At 46.8% G+C, this 25,651-nt stretch overlaps 1 protein-coding gene across 3 annotated transcripts in view; it reads left to right on the top strand.

Moving 5' to 3' along the window:
• The window catches only part of MTMR4 (myotubularin related protein 4), a 47,435-nt gene extending 23,344 nt beyond the window's left edge, over positions 1 to 24,091 (top strand). For all 3 annotated transcript variants that reach the window (XM_083714364.1, XM_083714365.1, XM_083714363.1), the window contains 17 exons: positions 839 to 928; positions 4,109 to 4,225; positions 5,129 to 5,211; positions 7,027 to 7,193; positions 7,517 to 7,613; positions 8,542 to 8,655; positions 9,478 to 9,674; positions 10,526 to 10,654; positions 11,209 to 11,320; positions 13,339 to 13,534; positions 14,659 to 14,844; positions 15,968 to 16,138; positions 16,225 to 16,379; positions 17,201 to 18,452; positions 19,118 to 19,228; positions 19,914 to 20,002; positions 21,888 to 24,091. In XM_083714364.1, the coding sequence (XP_083570490.1) occupies positions 839 to 928; positions 4,109 to 4,225; positions 5,129 to 5,211; positions 7,027 to 7,193; positions 7,517 to 7,613; positions 8,542 to 8,655; positions 9,478 to 9,674; positions 10,526 to 10,654; positions 11,209 to 11,320; positions 13,339 to 13,534; positions 14,659 to 14,844; positions 15,968 to 16,138; positions 16,225 to 16,379; positions 17,201 to 18,452; positions 19,118 to 19,228; positions 19,914 to 20,002; positions 21,888 to 22,065 (3,444 nt within the window). In that variant the 3' untranslated portion in view covers positions 22,066 to 24,091. The remainder of the gene's footprint in view (positions 1 to 838; positions 929 to 4,108; positions 4,226 to 5,128; positions 5,212 to 7,026; positions 7,194 to 7,516; positions 7,614 to 8,541; positions 8,656 to 9,477; positions 9,675 to 10,525; positions 10,655 to 11,208; positions 11,321 to 13,338; positions 13,535 to 14,658; positions 14,845 to 15,967; positions 16,139 to 16,224; positions 16,380 to 17,200; positions 18,453 to 19,117; positions 19,229 to 19,913; positions 20,003 to 21,887) is intronic.
• Positions 24,092 to 25,651: the final 1,560 nt, after the last annotated feature.

The following is a 25,651-nucleotide window of genomic DNA, read 5'->3' as shown; positions in this document are numbered from 1 at the left end:
CCTGGGAGTTGAACAGAAGCTATCCAGACTGCAGAGGGAAATCAGGAGAGGTCTTATTTTTAAGAGAGACATCTCCCTGCTTGGTTTTAAAACAGGGGTGTGCTTAGTTTAGGAGGTGGGATCTAGATCCGGTCCATATCTTGGGAAACACACACTGGCTTGTGATGGAACGCAAGGACAGTGCTTCTATACAAAGGAATTAGGAATGTTTCCTCCTCTACATTTTTGGAATTTTTGTGCTGACCAGCCTATTCCTGGGCAAGGGGGCAAGGGGTCTTACTCTGATTTGTAGTGGTTGCTAACTGGATTGTGAGTGGTTGTATTGTCAGCTGTTTGCCCCCAAACTGATTATGTTTTATTCTATACCATATTTTAGGATACATTTTAGAGAATATTAATGGATGTTTTAAAAATCTGGTGCTGCATAAATCTACTGAGTAAAAAATAAATAAATTTCACCCTGGGCAGAATTGGGGGCAGCAGAAAGGGTTATTCCCATGTATTCTGAGTCCTGGACTATAGCAGATGGTTCAGTATCAGTGTGTCAGTATTATAAGCCTCCCCACAGTATGGACCCTGCCTGTCCTCTTCTTTGGCTCATCCCTGCACAGGAAATCGGTGTCGTTTTGTGTTCTTGCAAAGTTACATGCTGTATGTAGGCAAAAGAAAGATTGTTTTTGGCTTGTTGGGTTTTTTTGCAGGGGAGAGGCAAAGTGTGACAGTGTAGGAGGAAGTGTGCAAGGGGTGTATCTGTGTTGTGTTTGGGATGTGCATCCCGTGGCGTTTGGGCAAATGTCCTGTGCCCCTCTGAGCATTTGCTCTTGTGTTTGGCATCCAGGGTGAAGAAGGCCCGCCCAGTCTGGAATACATCCAGGCCAAGGACTTGTTCCCTCACAAAGAGCTGATCAAGGAAGAAGAGTCTTTACAGGTAAGCTACCTGGGGGGCTCTGGCAGGCTGGATGGTGCTTGGTGCGATTCCTTATGGCCGGGCAGGAGGGGTGAGGACTGCAGGTGTGTAATAAATCTCCCTCCAGACTCCTGGAAGTGAATGTTTCCTGCAGCCGGAGTGCAAAGCTGTGTCACAGCTGCTGCTGCAAGGACACACTGTTATCACTCTGGATTCATTCAGACCTCGGTGAGTCCTGGTCCTTTCCCCTGCTCCTCAGAGCTAGTTCTCAGTCCCTTCCAGAGCTGCACCATATTTCTTCTGCTTTGCGAGGGAGGGACGGGGACAGTCAGAGTAGCACACACAATCTGCTGGAATGTGCAATCTCCTGGAGACTTGTGACCACCAAAAGAAAAGAAATAGTGGGAAAGAAACTGAAAATTCAAAATGTCCTTAATGACCCTGAGTTTTTGTTTTTTAATGTGCCAGTGTAAGCCACTCCTGGCAATGAACTGGGACAGTGAACAGCCAGAAGCAGAATCTCTTTAAATGTTGCAAATCTGTCTATCAGCTGCTGATAGCCAAGAACACAACTACCTCCAGTACCTAAGCTGTCAGGCTGGGCTGGGCTTTATTATTACATTATAGCTATTGTCACAGTAAAAGTCACATTGGGCTCCCAGAATGAGAAATATGTAGCAACAGAGGTCACAAAGAGTCGGACTCGACTAAACAACAACAAAAGCTTTTACCTTATCAAGGGCTCAATCTTTGGGTTACAGAGATCTTTGTGAGTGTTCAAGGCTGAAGAAAACGGCTACTGGGCTAGACTAGCATTGACCCCAGACATGTTTGGTCACGTCTTAAAATAGTTGTACAGTTTTCTGTGCATGCCTTTCAAAGGGCCAACCAAGCCTTGGTTTCCTTTTGTCTGTAAAGGCGTTTGAGAAATTTCTATGTTGACCTGTGATAGTTCAGTTGGTAGATCATGAGACTCTGGCGATCTCAGGGTTGTGGGTTCGAGTACCACATTGGGCAAAATTTCCCTGCATTGCAGGGTGTTGGACTTAATGTTCCTCATGGTCCCTTCCAACTCTACAATTTTATGGTTCTGGGAGACTGTTAATTCACTGTCCAAGTTCCCTATGCATTTATAGACTGTAAGGTGTTGTGCATCTTAGAAAGGGGAACCTCCACAATAGAAGAGGCCTTCTGAGCGGAAGCTAATAAATAGAGAATGTAGTTGCACCTGGATTTCAACATGGGCTATGCAATTGGGCAATGTAATTGGAATGTCATATGAACAAGATCTTGTCTGGTGAACTCGGTGCAGATTTAAGAAAAATCCCAAAAATACCACTTCTGAACACATTTATTATGTATTGGATTAAAAGGGATTGGGGGGGGGGGGTGATAGCTAAATATCCTTAGGGAAACAGAGCCCGCACAGAGAGGAATTTTCTGTGGCTCCCCTCTGATGCCGCCTCCTTTCCACCCAAATACTCTGAGGAGGACTGTAATATTTTATTGTTTGGGCCAGCTATTGGCATGGGAGGATTACACTTCCAAATATGAGGCTGAATTTTTAGCATATATTTTTCTTTGCCTTGATTTTTAAATTGTGTGCATTGACACACACACTCTCTAGATCTTAGAATATTAAACTGAAACAACCAAGTAAAACAGAGGGATGCTGCATATGGAATTGGGGCTCCCTGTCTTCTGTGTGCTCATACATATATTTTATCATGGTTATCCATGGGGGCAGTGAGAACAAATTTCAGGAGGAGGCTTTTGAGAGTATGCCCTGTGATTTGCTTCCTGTGATGTGCCGGTGTGCCTTTGAGCCTTGTTCAATTTTGCTGTGTCAGTGTTGCCACAGAGAGTTGTAACGGGGGGGGGGGGGGGAGGGAGAGGCAGCCTGGGCATCCTGCTGCACGATTTCATATTCTCCTTCCCCCAGGGAATAAAATCACATTTCATAAAATCTCAGCGGTGTTTCAAAGACACAGGCAGCCAGCTCTGAACGCTTTCTTGTTCCTTGTTGAAGCCCAGAACTTAAAAGGCCAGAGTGAGGCAGCGAGGCGTCCCTTTTTTTATGTTGCCAGCTAAATTGCACTCCAAACCCTCCCCCTCTGATTTCCACAGTCCTGTGAGAATTTCACATCCCCTGCACAATTTCACACCAGCCTTCAGGTGTTAAGCTTCCCAGTTAACCAGCAGAAAGGGAAAAAAGAGGAAAGGAGGAGATCTATATTTAAGCATGGGAAGATACCCCTTGATGTTTTCAGGAGGAAACAAACACAATTTAGCAGTTCGGTTCAAATGCAGTACAGACCAACAGTTCAGAGGATCATCTCTTCCCACACCTTTGATGGGGGGCAGGGGAAAGGGGGGGTGGAGAAAAGCTCTTAAAATGTGGTTGTATGGTATTTGTGCAGTATGTATCTTAACATATTAGGGAGATACAGTAATTGGGAGGTAACTTTGGTTGGCTGGTCATATTAGGAACAAAGAAGCTGCCTTATATATAGAATCATCTAGTGTAGCAAGTGTAGACTTGTGGGGGTCTTGCTCAGCCTTCCTGAAGAAGCAGGAGTGCCATCTCACCCTCAGGATTGTGGCTGCCTGCTGCCATAACGCAAACTTGCAACATCACATGCACACGCCTGCACGTGGTGTGTGTGACATCACACACACAACATGCATCATTGCGTCACATTTTTGGAGGGGGGCTCCTCCAAAAATGCAACATGACGTTGCGTGCTTTGTGTGTGATGTCACATGCACCTCATCCAGGTGTGTGCATGTGATGTCATGCGGCCAGTGGCGGTGGCTTTTTCCTCCTCCTCCTCCTCTCTGCAGCCAGTGAGGTTTCTAACTCCTCATGTTCCTAACTCCTTACTTTAAAAGAAGAAGAAATGCGAGGGTGTATTTTGAGGAGATTGAAGCCACTGCTTCCATGCATCTCTTGGGACCTGTTCCCACTGCAGACACCCAGAAGAGTGCTGGACTGATGGCGGGAACTGTAGAGCCAGGAACAGGCTTAGTGACCTTGTACCTTGAGAATTTTCCAGCTTGTTCCCAAGTGGAAGTCCTCATGGACTGAGAAGTCATTATTTCTCTCTCTCTCTCAGTCGCCTGTTCAAGTCATGCTGGTGGGTGGTGGCCTCCTTGGAACTTCAGCCAGAAGGTTTTAACACTCCTCCTTTCCCCTTCCAGGTTCCATTTTCAGTGCTACAGGGAGAGGGTGTGGAATATTTGGGCCATGCGAGTGACGCCATCATTGCCATTTCCAACTACCGGCTCCATATCAAGTTTAAAGACTCTGTAATCAACGTACGTCTGGGGCTACACGTCTGCCTGTCTGGGCAGAGTCTGCAATGTCTTTGATTAGGTCGTTCCCCCCTTACCATTGGAAGAGTCCTTTATTCTCTCCTTTTCAACCCTGCTGCCAAAATGGTCCTATTTGGGTGCTCCTTGCTCCCCTGTCCCCCTGCATTCCTGATCAACCCACTCAGTCCGGGCTGTTTGTTCTTCAAGCAGCCCCAGGTGACTCAAGCAAAGGGAGGGAACAATCATACCCTCTGGAGGAAGATACATGCACAAACACCCTTAGAAAGATCACTACCAATCTGACATTTGTGGGTGAGGTTCATGGAATTCCCTCTTTAAGGATTCACTGAAAATTGTAACACAATAAAATGCAAATATAGGAAGTAAAAGAAACAATGGAAATGTGATGAAAAGTCAATACGAATGCCTTTGGACCACCTGGGTGAAACTTGTGGGCAACTGGTGGTATACAGGTAACCTTTGTGTTAGAATAATACAGATGTTGTTGTTGTTAATGCTGTGGGGACTCTTTAATGTGACATCCCTTTGGACCTCAGCATATCTTAATCTGGGATATTAGAAATGTGGGAAGTTTTGTTAGGTCTCTGCCCGCAGAGGCTGGCATTTGCCTGCCTCGTTAGTTAGTTAATTTACTTATTAATTACATTTATATCCCACCTATCCTCCAAGGAGCTCAAGGTGGTGTACATAGTGCTCTCTTCCCCCTTTATCCTCACATCAACCCTGTGAGGTAGTTTAGACTGTGACGGGCCCAATGTCACCCAGTGAACTTCATGGCCGAGCAGGGATTTGAACCCTGGTCTCCAAGGTTCTTGTCTGACACTCCATAACCACTACACCACACAACCTCACACTGATTCACTCATTCCTTGTCTTATGTTCTAGGTGCCTTTGAGAATGATGGAAAGTGTGGAGAGTCGGGACATGTTCCAGCTTCACATTGTCTGCAAGGACTCCAAAGTAGTCAGGTGGGTGCTACCTGATGACAACCTAGGGTTACAGCAGGGGGGTGACTAAACTAAATGAGGGGGTGGGGGAAACTCCTTCTGGGTGAAGGGTCACATTCCCCTTGGAAACCTGTTGTGGTTATATATTCCAGTTTTGGGTCAGACCAGACTCACACTTCTGTATGTTGTGTTGTGACCTGCCTTGAGATCATCTATGAGAAAGGGCAGAATATTAATGTTATTAGATAAACAAAAATTAATGCACACCATCACACAAACCTATTTCCCATGGAAACAGATGCATGTATTTAATTCTTAGCAATGCCACTCACGTTTCACGTTTTTCTTCGTCAGTCCTTTTTTTTTTAACACAGAGATTATAGAAAAAGCTCTTCGACATCCTTTATCCTGGCTTTGAAAAAGGCAAACTCAGTAAATCCCCTTGGAAGAATGCAAATAACTTCAATGCACACAGCTGAACTACAAACTCTGCCTTACGGTTTTTGTAAACTTCAGAATGCTGCTGCATCTCAGAAATTGCACACATGCAGTTGCAAAATGCATGGACTCCTTTTTGCATATTTGCAAGTGTTCTGAGTCTGCCAAGACATTTCCAGCATAGAAAGCCGCCTTGCACTAAGCCCAGACCTTTGGTCCTTCTAGCTCAGTATTGTCCACATATGAACTGACTGCCAGAGGCCCTCCAGGGTTTCAGACAGAGAATGTTCTCAGTCCCACCTGGAGCTGTCATTGGTAATTGAACCTAGGACCATCTGTACCCAAAGCAGATGCTTTACCACTGAGCTACGAGCCTTTCCATGCTTTGAACTTGTAATGGGCAGAGCTGCCATTGCACGCTGCATGGCATCAAAACCCTCTTCCTTCCTCAAAGGCACAGTTGAAATCTGGCTGTGAGCTGAATGCAGGGGATTCCCCACCACTCCTCTAACGTATGGTGTTGGTAGTGTGGTCTGTAAACCAGGTCCCCTCACCAAAACATAAGAATTGCCTAGGTGAATTTGGCCAAGGTTAAACTTGTCCAACATTCTCTTTCCAACGGGGAGCAGCCCAGAAGCAGTTCGTGAAGGCAGCAGTGCCCCCCCCCCATTTATTTCCTCCATCACCATCTTTTATTCAGAGGTAGACTTCCCCTGCAAATGGAAGTTCAGTTTTCTGCCCTGGTTAACAGCACCTTGCAAGACCTCTCCTCTACAAATTTGCCTTTGGGGCCGCCAACCCTGATGACTTTAAAAGAGGATGAGACAAATTTATGGAGGAGAGGGCTAATGATGGCTACTAGCCATGATGGCTATGCTCTGCCTCCATAGTCAGAGGCAGTAATGCTTTTAAATACCAGTTGCTGGAAGCCACAGGAAGGGAAAGGGCTCTTGTGCTTGGAATCTGTTTGAGGGTTTCCTACAGCCCTCTGGTCGGCCACTATGAGAACATGCTGAACTACACGGGCCTTTGGCCTGATTCAGCAGACTCTTCCTATGTTCTTAAGTGGTTTTTTAAAAGTTGTATTTATATGTATGTTTTAAAAAGCAACAACACTAGGAACAAAAGTGGTTAACGGAATGGGGGAGGTAAAGGAAAAAGGGAGTTCAAATCTTGCTGTTCTTAGGTACATGTCACAGGTCCAGTAGATGTATCATCCCATTATACAGAGTTTTTGTTGTTAAATGTTTTTATTGAGTATCTAAGCTAGTGGCCACAGGCCGTAGACATCAAAGGGATTGTGGGTGCTTATGTCTCCTTTCATTCCTGTAGTTCAGTTTGTCTGTCTTGCTTTTCTGAGTGTTACAAAGTGCACCTGTACTCACCTATGTCTTGCAGGTGCCATTTTTCTACTTTCAAGCAATGCCAGGAGTGGCTGAAAAGGCTGAGCCGAGCCATCGCTCGCCCTACCAGGCCGGAAGACCTGTTTGCGTTTGCTTACCACGCCTGGTGCTTGGGGGTTTGTGCTGATGAGGAGGACCAGCATGCCCACCTCTGCCGCCCTGGTAGGTCAAAAGGGACACCTTCTAAGGCAAATCTAAGAGGGGCCTCTAGCCGCCGTTTTTCATGCCTCACCATGCTGGGCCCTTTTAACCCCTTGTCACCAATTTAAGACAGAGCTGTGCTCTGACAGCCTTTGCTAACCTGGTTTCCCTCCAGAGATTTTGGGCAACAGATCCCATCAGCCTCAGCCAGCACGACTGTGCTCCCATCTTTTGCAGCATCATGTGGGAGTTTTGACAGGGAATGGTGGGAGCTGGAGTCCCAAACTTCTGAATGGCACTTGGTGCTTGAGCTGACTTTTAAAAAACTGCTTATCCGTTTGCAGGAGACCATGTGAAATACCGCTTTGAGATGGAGCTGACTCGGATGGGCTTTGACTTGCAAAATGTGTGGAGGGTTTCTGACATCAATAACAACTACAAGTGAGTCATCCATTAAGGCTTCACCATCTTCAGAGGCAAAAAGAATCTGCAGCCCCTCACCCGCCTTGTCCAAACTAGGCATTTCATTAGCTAGGCATCTATCCCTTTAGAACAGTGGTTCCCAAAGGGTGAGATTACCTAGGGGGGTGCTGGAGGTGGATATGAGTACTAAACTTGAAAAAGCTGGCATCACTGGATCAAGTTCATCAGCTTTGTTGAATTAATTCTTTAATTGGATTTTGAATAAATGTGCAATAGATTGTTACTGCTTTGAATTTTATTGTGTTATTATCTTCCATAGTGGGTCCTCCTAATGGCTATTCTGAATAATGCTTCATTTAGGGTGGGACACTGGGAATGAGTTTATGGAACCCAAGGGGGCAGTGGTCCAAATAAGTTTGGGAACCCCTGCTTTAGAATATAGGAACGTGAAACAAATAATATAGGAACAGAGACAATGCCTCTTGCTGGTCTGGATGGAGAGAGGACGTGTGTACACATGTGTGTGTGTGGTGTGTAGAAACCCACAAAAATTCCAGTTTTGTGTGATTGGAATACATCCTGTTGTACAAAGGTGAAAGTCACATCTTTGACCCACCCACTTTTGCCTCTAGCTCCGCCCATCACTGGCATGCAGCCTTTGGACGTTTCCCCAGGTCCGAAGTGCTGCCCTTGGGCTGAAAAAGGCCCCCTGCTCCCGCCCCACTTGTGACCACCTAAGATTGCCTATCCCTTTTCTTCCCCTTCTATTTCTATTTCCAGTTGAAGAGCCCGTTGTTGTTGTTGTTGTACATTTCAGAAGTTCTTCTTGGTGGTTCTCCAGACATGTACGGCCTTGCAGGTTTTTAAATAAAATTAGGTCTGGAATTTGCTCTCATTTCTTTCACTCCTGTCCCATGGTCAGCTCCCTGTATCTTTTCTTTCTTAGGTTGTGCACCAGCTACCCGCAGAAACTCCTGGTTCCTGTTTGGATCACTGACAAGGAGCTGGAGAACGTGGCTTCCTTTCGATCGTGGAAGCGAATTCCAGCAGTTGTGTATAGGTACGAAAAAGAATGCTTAAACTATAGAAGGTTGCAAATCCAGTGGCAGCTGAGGGGAATCACAGGGATTCTGTGGGTTGAAGGCTGCAAACCATGGTCCTGCTTACATCTTACCAGCCAAAGATTGATAAAATTGGATTATTTATCTGTTTTTAGATATAGGCTGTCCTCCCTCTGGCCAAGTAGACTAGACGATCTGTAGGCTCATGGCCTGATCTACAATTCTGTGTTAACCCTTACCATTCTTGTTGCTGTCTGGTTTGGTTCTAGAGTTGCTATGGGAATTTTTTTGTTATTTAGTTGGTGTTGTACGTACAGAGCCTTTGCAGAAAGAGAGTTCAGGGCTGTGTACCCTCATCTGCAGCACATAGTCTAGTCTTTGACACATAATTTACCTTCTTGATAATTTTTGCATTTTCATAACTCAACTAACAGGGAGGACCTTTTCCACAAGTTGCTTTGCAGATCTTTCTCTCTGTCTCTGTCCTACAACTCCCAGCATCCCCAGCCAGCATAGGCCATGGACAGGGATCATGGGATTTGTAGTCCGAAACATCTGGAGGGTACGGCATTGTGGAAGGTTGCTGCAAACAAAGGAATTGTAGAGTTGGACGGGATTCTGAGGGTCATCTAGTCCAGCTACTAGATCATACATGCAATATGGAATAAGGCTCCATATTCTTTCATGGGATCCTGGGAAATGCTACTTCTCCCTGACCCCCTGATCAAAAAATATCCTTATTATTTGGCTGAGAAGCTGTGGCTTCTTGAGATGGGTCCATGTACTCTGGGACTAGTGGGCTTCCTTGATTTCTCTTCCAGACATTTGCGTAACGGGGCGGTGATTGCGCGCTGCAGTCAGCCGGAGATCAGCTGGTGGGGCTGGCGCAACGCTGATGACGAGTACCTCGTAACCTCCATCGCCAAAGCCTGTGCCTTGAACCCTGGACAGAGGCTGGCAGGGGGGACCCCGCACTCTGGGCTCAGCGATGGGAACGAGGCCTGTGATGCTGGTTTTGGTAAGTAAGGCAGGCATGTTGTCTTCTCTCAACTTTTGCTGCTTAAATTCTGTATCGCCCTTCGGCAGATGGTCCCTTGACCATGGTAGCAATGGGCCTGGCCTTACTTCTAGTGTCTTCTTGAAGAGTGTGGTTAAAATTGTAGCCCTGGAATTCTCTTTAGTCCACTCCCTGTTCCACATAGGAATTGTGCAAATAAAGCCACAAGCTGGTTTTCTGCTGAAAGGTTCTAGGAGGGCAGCTACTGCCAGAAGCTGGAAAGAAAGACTCCAAGATTATGATCCCAGTTAGCCATCTAAAAAGCAAATCAAGAGAGCTGCTAAGTAGTTTCCCCCCCAGCTCTGCTTTGAACACACTGCAATTGGGAGTGTTGTGAGAGCACAGAGAGAAGGCTGCAAGCCAACCTCTTGATTCCCTATCAAAACAGCTAATGGCCAGTGTAATGCCATTAATGGTTGCGCCTACAGTTTTTGTTTAAAGAGTGTAGTTTGTTGTCATCTCTTGTTATGCCTCTGACAGACTTGTGGAGTGCAGTTATACCCTTTCCTCATTACTTTATCCCTGAAAGCTGCTCTCTGTTTGCCACCCCCAATTTCTGCTTGAATTTCTCCTCCTTGAACACTTGTTCACAAGGCCCAAACCAGAAATAGTATTCTAGATATGGCATAATGTAAGAGAATTATGACTGCAAAGAAGGCAAAGCCTGCTTAGTTATCCTTTGTTGGTGCTTTTGTTCAAGTTCACTCTGAGGCCGCTTTTTTATTTTTCTTCTGAATTCCATATTGCTGGGCAGGTTGCATAGAATTAGGACATGGATCGGGAGATGGGAGACTGAACTGTCCTTTTTGCAGATTCATCTCTGACTGCGTGCTCAAGTGTGGAGAGTTCAGCGACACCTCAGAAGCTGCTGATCCTGGATGCCCGGTCCTACACTGCCGCCGTCGCCAACCGAGCTAAGGGAGGTGGCTGTGAATGTGAAGGTACGAGGGGCATTTGAGCACACAATAGGGGCGCATGAGTCAAAGCCCCTAAGAAAAGTGCTGGTGCGACTTTCTGCTCCCCAGCTCTGTGGTTGACATGTCAGGAAGGGATGGGAGAGGAAAGGCGCATGTGCCCAGGGCGAATCCAACCTGTTTTGCCACAGCTGAGTCACAAGGTGTCCTTTTCAGAAAAGTCTCTGCTGCTATTCATTTATTCACTCACACACGTGCTATTCTTTGTGAGTGGGTTGGCTGTAAGGCAGGTTGGATGTGCTGATGTGTGGTCAGATTTTAAGCATTCCTCCCATTATTCATGCCTCGTTGTGGTTGGGTTATATAGACTCATGTTAAAAACTTTGATATACGTAATTGCAACTCTGTAATTTGTTTTTTATACCAAATATGTTCCGTGTATGGTTCTCTTACTGTTTACAGGTTTATGTGTTAGTTTGTCAATAACAAATAGAATAAGATTTTTTTTGCTGTGAGCTATTTCCTTTGACAGCCAGCATTAGCTTCCAGCTGACCCCCTCCCTTTCTGTGCTGTGTTTCAGAGTATTACCCAAACTGTGAAGTGGTGTTCATGGGGATGGCCAACATCCATTCCATCCGCAACAGCTTCCAGTACCTGCGGGCTGTCTGCAGTCAGATGCCAGACCCTAGCAAGTAAGTTCCAATCGGCATTTTCAGTTGGTTAATGGGACTGATAGCTTTTAACTCCAGTTTGGGGTGAGGTTTCTTCCCAGGGCCTCTTGATCAGGATGGGATAACACAGGGGCACAGCCCAACACCTCCCCACCTGTGTTCAACCAAAGGCAAACTGTTCCAGAAGCTCTGCAAACGCCATCTTGGTAGTTAAGATCACCCCATAATTAACTGGTAGTTGTTGTAACGGTGAGCTCATATATGTCTATATTCACTTGCTTTGATACAGGTTAATTGCCTTGCTTTGAAGTTCTCCTTATCTGGGCGGTTTGGAGTGCTGGGCTCTGAGCCCAGAAGGGAAACTTACCTGTAAGAGTTGGGTATTTGCCACCTATGCCCTCATCTGGTCAGGTGAAGTGATAAGAGGTCCTTTGGCACGGGCAAGGCATCTCCTTGCTGAGATGTCTGTCCCACGTCTGTAAAAGGTTGGGAGACCTGGCCGGTTGATTTGCTGTAAGTCTGCACCTTCTTTAATAAAGCCCTAGAACTGGCTGTTCTGTTGTTTTTTGACATCCTTCTTTGGCTATCCCTGCACCCAGCCACTCCTACAAGTCCTCCTTTGGGCTTGCAGTTCAGAACATCACCCCATTCATCCTTTCAGCAACCATGAGAATTTGAGAGGAGGTGATTGTTCCAGGATCACATGGTGAGCTTCATGGCTGAGCATGGATTTGAACCCAGGGCTTGACAGTCTCTCCAGTATGTCTCAGTGTCTCTCTGGGTTTTTTGTTGTGGTTTTTTGTTGTGTTTTTTTTGCAGGGCAGGGGGATCTGATCTGGCCACTCTCTTCCTAGCTGCTCCACTTTCTCTTGCCTCCTTTCCACCCCACAGGGCAATGACCTCAATATTGATAGCTGCTCTCTCTGCCCCTGCCTTTTCTGCTGTGTCTTTTTAGGCCAGCTTCATCACATCACTCTTCTTTTCCCCTGTTGCCATGGAAATGTTTCCTCCTAGCTTATTGAGGGCCAGCAGTCTGAAGAGCAAGAGGGAGCTTTCTCTGTTTCCTTGTGCTGCTGCTGGTTGCCAGCAGCTGCAGCAAGTGCATGCCATGTCCTTGGTAAGGAGCTTTCTCCTTGGAAAAGGTGGCATCTGCTGTTGATCTCTCTGCGGATCCTCACTTTCCAACCCTTGAAGCAGGGGAGGGAAGATTCAGGTTGGAAGGTGTGCAACCTTCCAAGGGCCATATGCCAATTGGGGGGCGGGGACAAATTGGAAAGTGGGTGGAGCAATGAATATAATTAATACCTTTGTACAGTAGGGAAGTGTCTAAACACACTTCCACACCTCTCTCCATCCTCCACCCAGGCAAGGCAAGAGGCATGAACAGGGAAGGGCAGGAATGGGCTAGGATAGCAGTTCAGGGTGTAGGTTGGGGGGAAGCTAGTTAAAAAAGATCAAGACTGGTGGATCTGATGCAAGGCCATTCCGGTCCTGCATCTGGAAACCCACCCCTGCGGACAGCCAACTTTGTGGGCTCTGATGAGGGTGCTACTGATTGAGAGAGAAGAGGAGGCATTTCTGGATGAAGCAGGTCATGGAGACAACTGATAGGACAGGGCTGAGGGGTGGTTGTCAGCCAGAGCGCCACATTCCCTTGTGAGCCACATTCTGGGGGTCACAGCCCAGTGGTGGCTGGGAGCAGAGGCAGAAGTGGGTAGGGCAATGGATATGACTCTTCCCTTTCTACACTAGCGGCTTCCAGCCATGCAACAGCCAGAAGCAGGATCCCAGTTCAAGGACATGTTCTCTTTGGGCAAAAGCAGCCAAGGAGGGAGAGGAGCTGGGCCAGTGATGGAGGGTGGCTGTGTGAGAGGGAGTGTGGCTGAGAAAGAGAAGGGGGTAGCATGGGGAGAGTGAGGGCCAAACTGAGGGGCCTGGAGAGCAGTTGCTCCCTGCCCCACCCCTGGTCTGAGGTTCCCCACAGCTCCCTTAGATCTGTCAGAAGCTTAATGTTCTCCCATTCCTGTGTCCCTTTCCAGCTGGCTGTCGGCTCTGGAGAGCACCAAGTGGCTGCAGCACCTTTCTGTCATGCTGAAGGCAGCTGTGTTGGTCTCCAATGCTGTCGACCGAGAGGGGCGCCCTGTGCTGGTTCACTGCTCAGACGGCTGGGACAGGACCCCACAGATTGTCACCCTGGCAAAGATCCTTCTGGACCCTTACTACCGGACAATGGAGGTATCATATCTCTTTTGCCTGTTGACATAAGATGAAAGGGCAGTTTTCAGGAGAACCTGACCTGGGCGGGTGGGGCATTCTCTTGCTTTGGCCTCTTTATATAATAGTCCAAAGTGGACAAAGCACAACCTATTCTCAAGCTTCTCCCAAGTCCTCTGCGTCTCTTTTTTCCAACTGATAGGGCAATCTCCCACAGGAGGCAATGAGCTTTCACCTTGTTATCTCTTCCGGAACAAGCTTGTGCCTTTCTGTGAAATTAAAAAGAGTGTTCTTTTTTTATTTTGGAGTGTTACCCAATCAAGAAAGTAGGACATCATCGGCCATATAAAGTTGGTCGGATAAATGGTTCTTCAAATTATTTTTAGATAGGCACACAGCACCTTACAGAATGAGAATACAGTAGTCAGGACCCTACCCTCAAGGAGCTTACAGTCTAAAACAAACAACATGGAAGACAAAAGGAAGCTGGTGGGGGAAGGGTAGATGAGGACAGCAAGGGGTGAAAGTGGGCAAATACAGTAACATGGAGTTAGACTTCCTACATTTCAGGGAGTTGGACCAGATGGCCCTTGGTGTCGCTCCCAACTCTACAGTTCAATGAATAGGTGAGTTTTGAGTTGGGATCTGATGAGTGAGAGAAGGCACTGCACAATTTGCCTGGGAAAAGTGTTCCAAGCATACAAAGCAGCAAGGAAGAATGGATATTGTTGTATATGGAATCAAGGGATTTTTCTGGTGGCCACGCTGGGACTAAAGGTCACAGGAAGCGATCTAATGGAAAGGAGAGCAGAAGAATGGGGTAGAGCAAGGCTGTGGAGACCTTTCAAGGTTGGAAGCTGCCCTATACTAAGTCAGGACACTAATAGTATTGTCTATTGGCAGTGGAGTTTCAAACAGGGAGTCTCATCCAGCCCTACCTGGGGATTGAACCTGGGATTTACTGTGAGTGCTCTATAGCCGCTGAGCTAAGGCAAGAGGTTGTGCTGGAAACACCAGTGAGGGGACATGAGGAGGAATGTTACAATCTGAGGAATGACTTTGGCAGCCCTAGAAGCTTCCTTCCCCTTTATTGCAGCCTGCCCAGTGGGTCTACGGCGGTGACATTTCTCTCCTTCCTCTTGCAGGGTTTCCAGGTGCTGGTTGAATCAGACTGGCTGGATTATGGCCACAAGTTTGGGGATCGCTGTGGACACCAGGAGAAGGCGGAGGATCAGAACGAGCAGTGCCCCGTTTTCCTGCAGTGGCTGGATTCTGTCCACCAGTTGCTCAAGCAGTTCCCCTGCCTTTTCGAGTTCAATGAAGCTTTCTTGGTAAGAGAGAGCCTGCAACAGCCTAGGGAGGGGCAAATCACAGTAGACCCATCATTTTATCACAGGCTGGTCTTTCTAATGGGAGAGTCAAGATGGCTCACAAGAGCTTAGTTTGAAGAATAAATCATGCATTCATTCATCATTTTATTTGTACAGCATCCTGCTTTTGTTGGAGAGTTTGGAAGAGAGATTTTTATTCTTTCATAGCAGAGTTAGAACAATGGTGATTGCTCCAAGGACGGTGAAACTTGCTGCCCTTATCCACCTTTAAATAAACAATCCCCATGAGAATACTTAGGCTAGAATAAATCAGACACTTGGCTTACAGAGTTTCCAGAAGGCCCTTCTCTAAGTCCCACCACCTTCACAGGCATGCCTGGTGGGAGGGAACTTTCTCAGTGGCAATTCCCAGGCTTTGGAACTCCCTTCCTAGAGAAGCCAGAATGAGTCTGTCATTGTCCTTCCCCAGCAGCTGAAGACTGTTCCATTCCAACAGTCCTTTGGGAACTGACTGGTTTTTCAGGAAAGGGCCTTCAACAGTGCTGTGCTCTTTTACTACCTGTATTTTAAGAGATTAAATGTTTATATTCTTTTAATTCTATTAGAGTTTAATTACCTTTTAACTGTAATTTATATGTATTTAGTTGCTTGTATTTTATCTGTGTTCTTTTCATTTGTGTAAGCTGCCTTGAAACCCTATCCGGGGAAAAGACAGGCTAAATAATAATAATCAAAGAATATCAGTTATTAATAATAAAAAATAATTTGAGAATGAAGAGTTCAAATTGTGTAAAATAGTACATCACAGTTTTCCCTTTCTTCATGCAACACACTTTCTCTTGCCCTTGACAGTAGGCAGGCTGGTCCAGTCATTAGTTTCAGTTATACTTTAATCATGAGCATCTGAAGTGTGAGCGCACAGGGCCAAGAATACTCCAGGTAGTTTCCAAATATAAGTCTATAAACATTTATTTCTCTTATATATTTATTTCTACTGACCGTGTCCTGAGACTCCTTGCAGAGTATAATATTTTTTTTAATAACACAGAAACATGAAAAGAGTTCTTCCGGAGATGGGCTCATGCAAGCTTTAACCCAAAGCCCTTCCTGTCATCTCCTCCAGGTGAAATTGGTGCAGCACACCTACTCCTGCCTTTATGGGACCTTCCTGGGGAACAGTCCCTGTGAGCGCGAGATCCACAACATCGCCAAGCGCACCTGCTCGGTCTGGTCCCTCTTGAGAGCCGGCAACAAGAACTTCCACAACCTGCTCTACATGCCTGGTAGCGAACAGGTGAGTGGGATTCCCACCCCTGGTGCTGGAGGAGGGGAAGGGGTCCTGCCCTGACTGAGCTGGCTTTTCTCCACCTTCCATGGCAGGTGTTGCACCCCGTATGCCATGTGCGAGCACTGCACCTCTGGACGGCTGTGTATCTCCCGGCATCCTCCCCATGCCCCCTTGGAGAAGAGGGCATGGACCTCTACCTGCCTTCTGGATCCCAAAGCCAGGAGTTTAGCAGCAGGTCTCTTGACAGGTAGGATAAAGTGCCCCTCGTCTTGTGAGTTGCACCAGGGTTTCTAAGGATGCCTGCTTGCATTAGCTGTGGTTTCTGCATTGTAAAGGGTGGGACCAGATGACCCTTTGGGTCCCTTCAAACGCTACAATTCTATGATTCTAGGTCTAGAGCATAGCTCAAATTTTGCCATATATTTTCCGTTTCCACTATATACAGAGGGTCTTGTCCAAGGGAAGGTTCTGGTGCTTTCAACCTACTTTGTATTCCATCACATTATCCACTTGTATATTCTGACGTTCCCCACTGTCCTAAAAAATCTTGGAAGAGTTGTTAATGTCAGTGCTTATCAGGAACCTGACATTTAAATCTAACAAACCAAAAAGGATGCTTCTACTTATATGGTGATTTCTTTACTGATTTTTTCAAAGCTTTGGAGAAAGGACCGTATAAGATATATTTTGAAATGCCGAGGTGCATCGTAAGGATTGAATGCCTCTTATCCAAATGGTTGCTGATATTCAGAGGGTCCCCTCAACCTGTTCAGGTTGTATTTCATTCTGAGATACACAGTCTTAATTGCTGTGTACTGAGCATTAACATCTTAGAAAGAGACCATTAGAAACAGTGAGGCATATCTAGGTTTTTCTCCATTGGCCATAAACACTTGACGTGGGGCCATAGACTAGTTGGCAGACTGTCAGGTAGTGGGGACAGGCTCTGGCCACTTGGCTGCTTGCGTCCATGCTGAACCCATATCCTGTTTCAGGCTCTACAAGGGCCTCCACAGGCAGAGAGAGATCATTCTCTCCAGTGCCTAAGGTTGCCTTTTGTGGTTCCAGATTACCAAAGACCAGATCCATGGACGATCTTCTTTCTGCCTGCGACCCCAGCAGCTTGCTGACCCGCACATCAAGCGATCCAAACCTGAACAACCACTGTCAGGATGTCAGGGTCAGCCTGGAGCCCAGGCATTCTGGTGCTGAGGAGACGGCAGCTGGCAAAGAGAGTGGGGGAGAGGAACTTCCCCAGGTGCCTCCACAGCAGCAGGAAGAAAAAGAAGAAGTGCACCCCTTGCCTGTTGCCAGCGATGGAAACTCTGACAACAACAGAACTGAGCAGCCACAGACATCACAAGACCATAGAGGGTCTCAGCAATTAAACGGTGTATCTCCCAAGGTAGAAACTGTAAGCAGAGCAAGTCCAGAAGCAGTGGAAGGTCCCTGCCCCGCTCAAAACGCTTCTCAGCTGAAGAAGCCTTTGGGGGACGTGACTGGAACAGATGAGCAGCTTGGAAAGTCCCTCTGCAACCATGCAAAAGATGTTGGCCTGGAATCTAACGGCCCCTTGGACCTTGCAGAGCCCTGCTGCCCTGACACCTCCCTCCAGCCTTCAGTGGGTGGCCCCCGTTGGATTCCACCAGCTCCGAGTGTTCCAAGGCAGGATGCTCCTGGATGCCGGAACGAGGAGGAGGATGGCAAGAGTGGCCGCGTCAGGCATGGGGAAGAGGGCAGCCAGACAGGGAAGGCTCAGCCGGAGTTGTGGCGGAAAGGGATCTCTCAGAGCCAGACAAGCGAATTTTCTTTCCTGGGAGCCAGCTGGGACAGCTTTCAGGGAATGGGGACGTCGCTCCCCGGAGGCGACGTGGGTCCCCGGCGGCTCCTCTCTTATGGCTGCTGCAACAAGAGGCTGAGCAGCAGGCACTTCTGGGCCTCTGGACTGTGCCTCAGTGGCCAGTGGCCTTTGAAAGAGAGTGCAAAGCCCCCTGGCTGCTCCAGCCACTCCGGCACCCACTGCACAGGCTATGCTGGGAAGTCCAGCAAGGTGTGGCTCCCTTGCCATCTGAAGCAGGCCCTCGGCTCCAAGCACGCACCACCGAGCAGCCCCTCCCCAGTGCCTCCACTCTACCTAGACGACGACGGGCTCCCCTTCCCAACAGACGTGATCCAGCACAGGCTGCGGCAGATCGAGGCCACCTACAAGCAGGAGGTTGAGCAACTACGCAGGCAAGTGCGGGAGCTGCAGCTCAGGCTGGACATTCGCCATTGCTACCCGCCTCCAGCTGAACCGCAAATGGACTATGAAGACGACTTCGTAAGTGACGGCTTGCGGGTGTGGTTTCTCCAGCAGCCCCTGGGGAAGGCACGCAATCATTTAATTGTAGATGGGAGGAGTTGAAAGGCCATCAACAACACACCTGCCTCAGAGGCATCTCTGTCTCCTAGTGCGTTCCAAGCAGAACATAGCTACAATGCTGTGAGGTTCTGGTGGAGCAGATAAGGTGTACATGCTGCCAGATTCCATTCATGTAGTTCTGAGAATCATTTGTTCCTTGCTTGCGTCTCCTCTTGTCTCTCCCTCTCTTCCTGTTTTCCAACAGAGGCATTCCAGAATTCCCCAGTCTCCCACTCTTCCGTTCTGTTGGTTGAAGAGGGTCTGTAGCTCAGTGGGGGAGCTCATGATTTGCATGTGGAAGTCCCGTCCTAGGTTCCATTTCTGGAAACTCCAGTTATAAAAAGATCAGGCAGCTGTTATGGGAAGGAGCCTCTGCTTAAGACTCTGGAGAAGTGCTACTGGTTACAGTAGATACTGGGGTAGATGGGACAGTTGGCTTGACCTGATACAAGGCAGCTTCTGATGCCCCTGTGAGAGTAATTATTCCCAACTCACTATTAGGGGATACTGATGTTTCAGGGGGAGGTGGAAATGTGTGTGGTATGTAACAGATTAGCTAATGGCTGTCGTGGCCTTCCTTGCAGACCTGCCTCAAGGAATCGGATGGCAGTGAAAATGAGGACTTCTACTCTGATCACAGTGAAGACTGTCTATCTGAAGCAAGCTGGGAGCCTGTCGATAAAAGGGAAACTGAGGTTTGTTGCATCTCCTTAGTTGGCTAGCATGACATGGGAAGCAGTTGCATGGTTGACATGGGTAGCATGACATGGGAAGCTCAGTATTTCTATTATTATTATTATTATTATTATTATTATTATTATTATTATTATTAGTGTCTGCTATTGCCCCATCCTAGATCTGGTGTTACAAACTCGCTTGCATTTCACTATATCTGGATGTATTAAGGGTTTAATGAACTGTATGTCTAGAAGTACCCCTTATTGTCTACTCTGGACTTCCTAACTGAATGTCCTTCCTATGTTTTGGACTGCAACTCCTATTATCTTTGACCAATGGCTGTGTTTACTGGGGCTGATGGGAGTGCTAGTCCAAAACTTGTGGAGGGCACCAGGTTGGGGAATGCCAGTCTACTCCAAGGAGCAGTTATTCTCTGACATCCTTTCTGATGCTTGAGAACTCAGCATTCTTCCTAGTTCTAGAGAAAACATTCATTTTATCGTTTGCTTTTCCCCATCTTAAACTGTCAATGTGGCCCCTTTCTGAATTGTTTCCTGTGTGTCAAACACTTTTCTGAAACGGAAGTGCTGGAAACACAGAACTCCAAGCAAAGCTATCAAATGTGCCAAGTAAATGCTGCTCCCTGACTCTGTATACGAATATCCTTCTAACTAACAGATACACACTGTGATTTCTCTGCAGGTCACTCGCTGGGTTCCAGACCACATGGCCTCACACTGCTTTAACTGTGACTGTGAGTTCTGGTTAGCCAAACGCAGGCACCACTGCAGGTAATGCTTATCATCTGCTATGACTTTTCCTTGCCAGTTGTCTGTTTTATTTTTCTTCTCAGTTCAGTAACTACATCTCAAATGTTCGTGGTGAATGGAATTTTGAGAAGGATTGGGCAGCAAATTCCCCACTGGAGAGCAGGAGGAATAGTTTCTTTCCTGGCAAGGATGGGACGGTCGGCCAGTGTAATTGCCAACTATTTGCTTAAATGCTTGGAAGAGTGTAGGGTGTTTGGCTCTCAGGAAATTAACAAAGATGTTCACTACATCAGTATTTTTAGATTACATCCTTTATACTTAAAACTTGTATAAACAGTTTGCCTGATGTTATGCTTTTACAAGGAAAATTTAGGATTCTGAGGATGAAAAATTGGATAATGAATATTCCTAGAAAAGCCATTCTTAAAACTCTGTGGGATTACAATCCACTAAGTCCTTTTTTTGTTTTTTGCTGATGACAGCATTTTCCTGAAAGTACTAAATCAGTGCCTTAACAAGACTGTAGTATTAATAACCAAGATAAAATAATAGGTATATAAGAAGGGAGCCCCGCTGGTTCAGACCTAGGGGTGGAGGGATGTCTGTGTCTGTTTTTCATGTGTTCATTAATAAGACCATTTTGTCCTTCTTTCCAAGCAGTTTTGTCTGCTGCTTTCTAGACATGGGTCCAAGTGGTTTTGCCTTTGCCTCACGGCTTCCCCCCTGGAAAACCCACTCCTTTAGTGTTAAGTTAGAACAAATGTTTGTTCTGATTCAGCGATAAACCACAAGTTTCCCTGGGGGGAAGTGGTGGGGCACACGGCTGTGTGGCTGAGCCCCTAGCACCAAATGTTGCAGCCTCTTCTCAAAGTGGAGTTGATCCATCCGCTTGATCAATTTGGTTTCCCTTTTCTGAACCTTTTCCAGTCCTTAAATATCCTTCCTAGGCGTGGCGAACAGAATTGTGCACAAGCGTTCCAAGTGTGGCTGCACTGTAGAATTCCATAAAGTATTACAATATTGGCAGTTTTATTTTCAGTCCCTTTCCTAATGACCCCTAACATAGCATTCACCTTTTTCACAGCTGCCACACACTAAGTCGACGTTTTCATTGAGCTATCTACTACAACGCCAAGATCCTTTTCCTGGTCAGTCACCTCTTGCTCAGACCCCATCAGTGTATATAGAATCATAGTATTGTAGGGTTGGAAGGGACCAAAGGATCATCTGGTGCAACCCCCTGCCATGTGTAGTTAGGAATTTTTTTGGCCCAATGTATAGAAAGTACAGGTACGTCAGCATACATGAGGAAGCGAAAGGCCTTACAGAAAGGGAAAAAAAGATGGAATTCTGTGAGGAGATAGTGGAGTACTGTAAGCAGAGCTGAAATGGAAAGCTTGGAGGACAAAATGAGAGTGGGGATGAAAGGTTTCTGAGCAGGAGTTGTGGGCTAAATCAGCTGTCAGTGCTTTAGCCCAGCTTTATGTGAACATATAAAGCGGAAGGTCTCTCCCAGCCCCACTGAGATGCCAAGGACTGAACTTGGCACTTCCTGCATTCAAACATGTCCTCTGCCGCTGAGCTATGGGCAGTCCCTGCAAGCAACTGTTCTTCCATTCCCACTTATAAGCCAGAAAGTAGTGCATAGCAGATGTAAGAAGCTCTGGTTAATTCATGCTATATTCCCAGTGCCCCCACAGGAGAGTCTGTTCCTTAGGCCACAGGGGCAACTGAAGAACCACAGTGCAGCAGAATACCTGGGGTTGCTTGGATGACATTGTCTGATCCATTACTGTGCCAAACAAGATAACAGAAGTCCCTTCTCTTTAGACAAGAGCCTCCCCACACGAGACCACTTTGGCTCCAGGGTCACAGCTGTCCTTGTGTTCTTTTACTCCTTGCCCAGGAATTGTGGGAACGTGTTCTGTGCCAGCTGCTGCCACCTGAAGCTGCCCATTCCTGATCAGCAGCTCTATGACCCGGTCCTCGTCTGCAACACCTGTTACGATCACATCCAGGTATCCCGTGCCAGGGAACTTATGAGCCAGCATCTGAAGAAGCCCATTGCCACCGCTTCTAGCTGAACGCCAGCAGAGGAAAACTTGTCAAGGCCTGGCCTTTTCAACTTGCAGACTGGAAGGAAAGGGGAGGGGCTGCCTCTGCTGCAGCTGAGGAGGTCGGGAGCGCAGCACTTGATCACCAAGCCTTGTATGCACTGTTGGCGATTTTCCCCACTTGGTGCCCCATGTATTGGAGATGAGGAAATTGGATTAAAGAGTGTGATATGGCCCACCTCATGGTACTGTTTGTGGTCTGAAGACCTGAGGCTAAATTGGAGACCGCGGTGTCTTTACTTCAGAGGGCTGGCGAGGGATGTGGTGCAGATTACAACTGCCTTGTTCCCAAAAGCAATAGGAAGGTATGATCAGAACCAGACCCTCTTCTCCCCCACCTCACAAAGGCAGGCAGGTTGACTTGTGCAAGGAAGAAGAAGACTGCAGCCTCAGAGTTGTACATCTGCAGGAGCTCACTCTGGCTGTGTCTGTCACGTCTCTGTTGTGTTCGGCTTGCCAACCACTTCCCTGAGTGGCTCAAGGCCAGCACTAGTACAAAAAGCAGGAGCTGGGGCGGGGACTTCCATACTAAGCAGAGCATCTCTCTCTGCCCCTTCCCTGTGTCCCTTCAGGGAGTAAGACTCTTTGCCCTGGCAGCTGGGCTGTTGCTTGTGGAAAGCAGTTAAGTTTGGCTTGCTATACACTTCCTGCCCTCTGTGGGTTTTGGGCAGCCAGTTCCCGCCTGGCGTCTTCGCAGGAGACACCTCGAGCCTCCCTCGATCTACACCACAGTGTGTCATTCTCCTCCACTCCTTACTGCTGCACTTGTGTCTATTTCTGGTTGCTCTTTTATCCTGAAAACCTGGTGCCTGGAGGGGGCAGTCTGTGTAGGTTTTCTTTACCTCCTGGAATGTGCTGTTTATAGTGTGCTTGAGGGTTTCAGTCCAAAATGCTGCTAATGTTATTTCTCTCTGCACTTAAAAACTGTAGTCTGGAGAACAAAAGTGGGGGGTGGGGTGGGAGGGAGGGAGGGAAGAATGCCAATTTCGCAAATGGGAGGCGGCAAACACTTGCAGACAGGGACTTCCTGTTCCTGTCACTCAAGAAGCTGCAAGGGGTAATATAAAAGGCCATCATCATCATCACCACCTTCACAAAACTGCTCTCCAGCTCATTCTGACATCAATAAACCCCCTTGTTGGAAATGTCTCTCTTGATTTATAGATGCTTCACTTCAGTGACTGTATCAATTACTTTTCCCTAATACTTTCTCTTCCATCCAAACGAGCACTTACATGCTTTACAAAAGGGGAGTGAAATGTAGCCAACATTTCCACAGCTTTTCATGAGCGCAATGTTCATGATCACTTTATCCTGAAGTGTAGTACATCTGCAGGGGGGGCTTGTAGAGTGAATAGGATTGTGAGGGTTTCTTCCAGCTGGTCCAAGAGCTCTCAGATGCTCCACAAATAGGCTGGGCCAAGACATAGTGTCTCAAGAATGTGAAAATACTGCCCTCTCCACACTCAGATTGCATTCTTGTCAGCAGTCTGTTCCTGGCTGATTTTTTTTTATATATAAAAAAAAACTTTCAGTGAAGTTGGTGGTTCTGTCTACCTTATTCTTTCTTCCACATTTCAGCTTGCTTTTGGTCATAAGCCTAAAAGCCAGCATCATCCTCTGACATTGGATCTCCTTGAGTTGCCCTGTGGCCTCTTTCAAGGAGCAAAAAGAACACACCACACACCTCATATTGCTAAAAGGTGGGATCTCCGATTTTGCCATATTCTGAGCTTTGTCCATGTGAAGTGATGGAAGTAGGAGGAAGAGTTCAGGTTTGGTTCCAACTCATTTGCACAGATGTTGAACAAAAATCCGAAAACAAAAGTAGAATAAGACCCTCCCAAGTCATGGTTAATCAAAACTGCTTTCAGCTCTCATGAATTTGTGTCACTGTCTTCAGGCAAAAAACAACTCCAAAATCAGATCAATAGCTTTGTGACAGGCAATGTGCTGTAAGAAATTCAATACAGTTGAATAAAATCTCTATATTAGTGCTGCTTTGTTGGACCGTTTTATTCAATCATGAGTGAATGAATGATCTTCCTTGAGGAGGATATAACCGGGGCTGCTCTGTTTCTCCTAGGTGAAAAAATGGCTTTTCAAAAGAAAAGGTTAGTGGTTAACAGCTTGGAGAGGGCCCTTAATTTATCTGTGTCAAGAGCAGGCTGGGGGCAGTGCCATTATGGACTCCACAGCACTTTGCAGAAAAATAATAATCACAGGACCCTGGCTTGAGAAATTTCCAGCTGAATATTCAACACATGGCAGGCAATGTTTTTATATGGCTTTTTGGGCAAAACAAAGCCATTTAGATAAAATCATTCAAACAGCCTTTGACAACCTGGTGCCCTTCAGATGTTTTGGATAATTGTTCCCATCAGCCCCAGCCAGCTGGTCCAAGGTCTGCATTCCCTCACAGGGCAACGTTCCAGGGGCTGTATGTATGCCAGTGTTGGGCAGGGCCACAGGCAAAAGTGGCTGGAGGAACAGATATGACTCTTCCCTTTGGACAGAAGGGAAGCCATGTAAAAGTCAGAATTTCCACACAGACACATGCTTCCACCCCAGCAAGCAGTCACAGTTCAAGGGCGTATTCCAGACATGCAAAAGCACTGGGAGGCCATTGCTGCAGCGGCATTCTTACAGGAGAGGTTTCCTAACCCATGCCACCAAGCCTGAGTTGACAAATGACTAAAGCATATTTTGGAAAAGCCATCTTAAAATATCCCCCTTTTTTAAAGTGTGGGGGCTCAGACCTACTTGGGAACCCTGCTGATTGTAAGGCCACCTGCAGGGCTCTGTGCATTTCATTCATATAAAGCACCTAGTATATTTTTGGCACTTACATAAATTGGGGTGACAATTCTAAGAGCATGGGGCAAGGTTTGTTAGTTTATTAGTGGAAAGGGGAAAAGCTCTGTACGTGCACAGAACTACATTTATTACATTTAATTATTTTCAGATTTAGGTGGCAATTACAGTTAAGGGTGGGTACCACTAATGTGATGTTCAGACACTATGGTTTATGTATATGCATTTTTTGCATAAGTTGGGAAAGTGTCCTGAACACATGCAGTTCTCCCTCAATCACCAAGTTTGAGAATGAGGAACATAGGAACCCAGCTGCTGTGTTTGGCCAAAGGGGACCCATCAAGTCCAGCATCTTGTTCTCACCATTGATGGTAGCATCCTCTAGGAAAAGCCAGCCAGCCACCCATTCACTGGCTCAGAGCACCCTTTTTAATTTGTAAAAGTTCTGGGACTCAGGCTACGTACACCACATTGAGTTCCTTGGAGGAAAGGGGATATAAAGGTAATAAAAATTGTAGTATCCATGTCAAGTTGTGAGCCAACAGGAATTTTATTCATGTGCTGTGTGTAGTGTATTTTTAGCCTGTTTATGAAGGTGATTCCAAGAGTGCAGAATCTTGTGCTCTTGAGGTGAGGGCAAAGCATCCTTTGTACAGAGGCTCATTTGTTACAACCTATACCAATTTGCTATATGTTAACTATTTCCATGATGCGCATTTGTGTTTATATAGCCAAGGTATAT

The sequence above is a fragment of the Podarcis gaigeae genome (assembly GCF_964106915.1).
Source record: "Podarcis gaigeae genome assembly, chromosome: 15".
Classification (NCBI taxonomy): Eukaryota; Metazoa; Chordata; class Lepidosauria; order Squamata; family Lacertidae; genus Podarcis; species Podarcis gaigeae.
The sequence above is the reverse complement of the archived record's forward strand: the minus strand, read 5'-3'. Positions and strand labels throughout refer to the sequence as shown.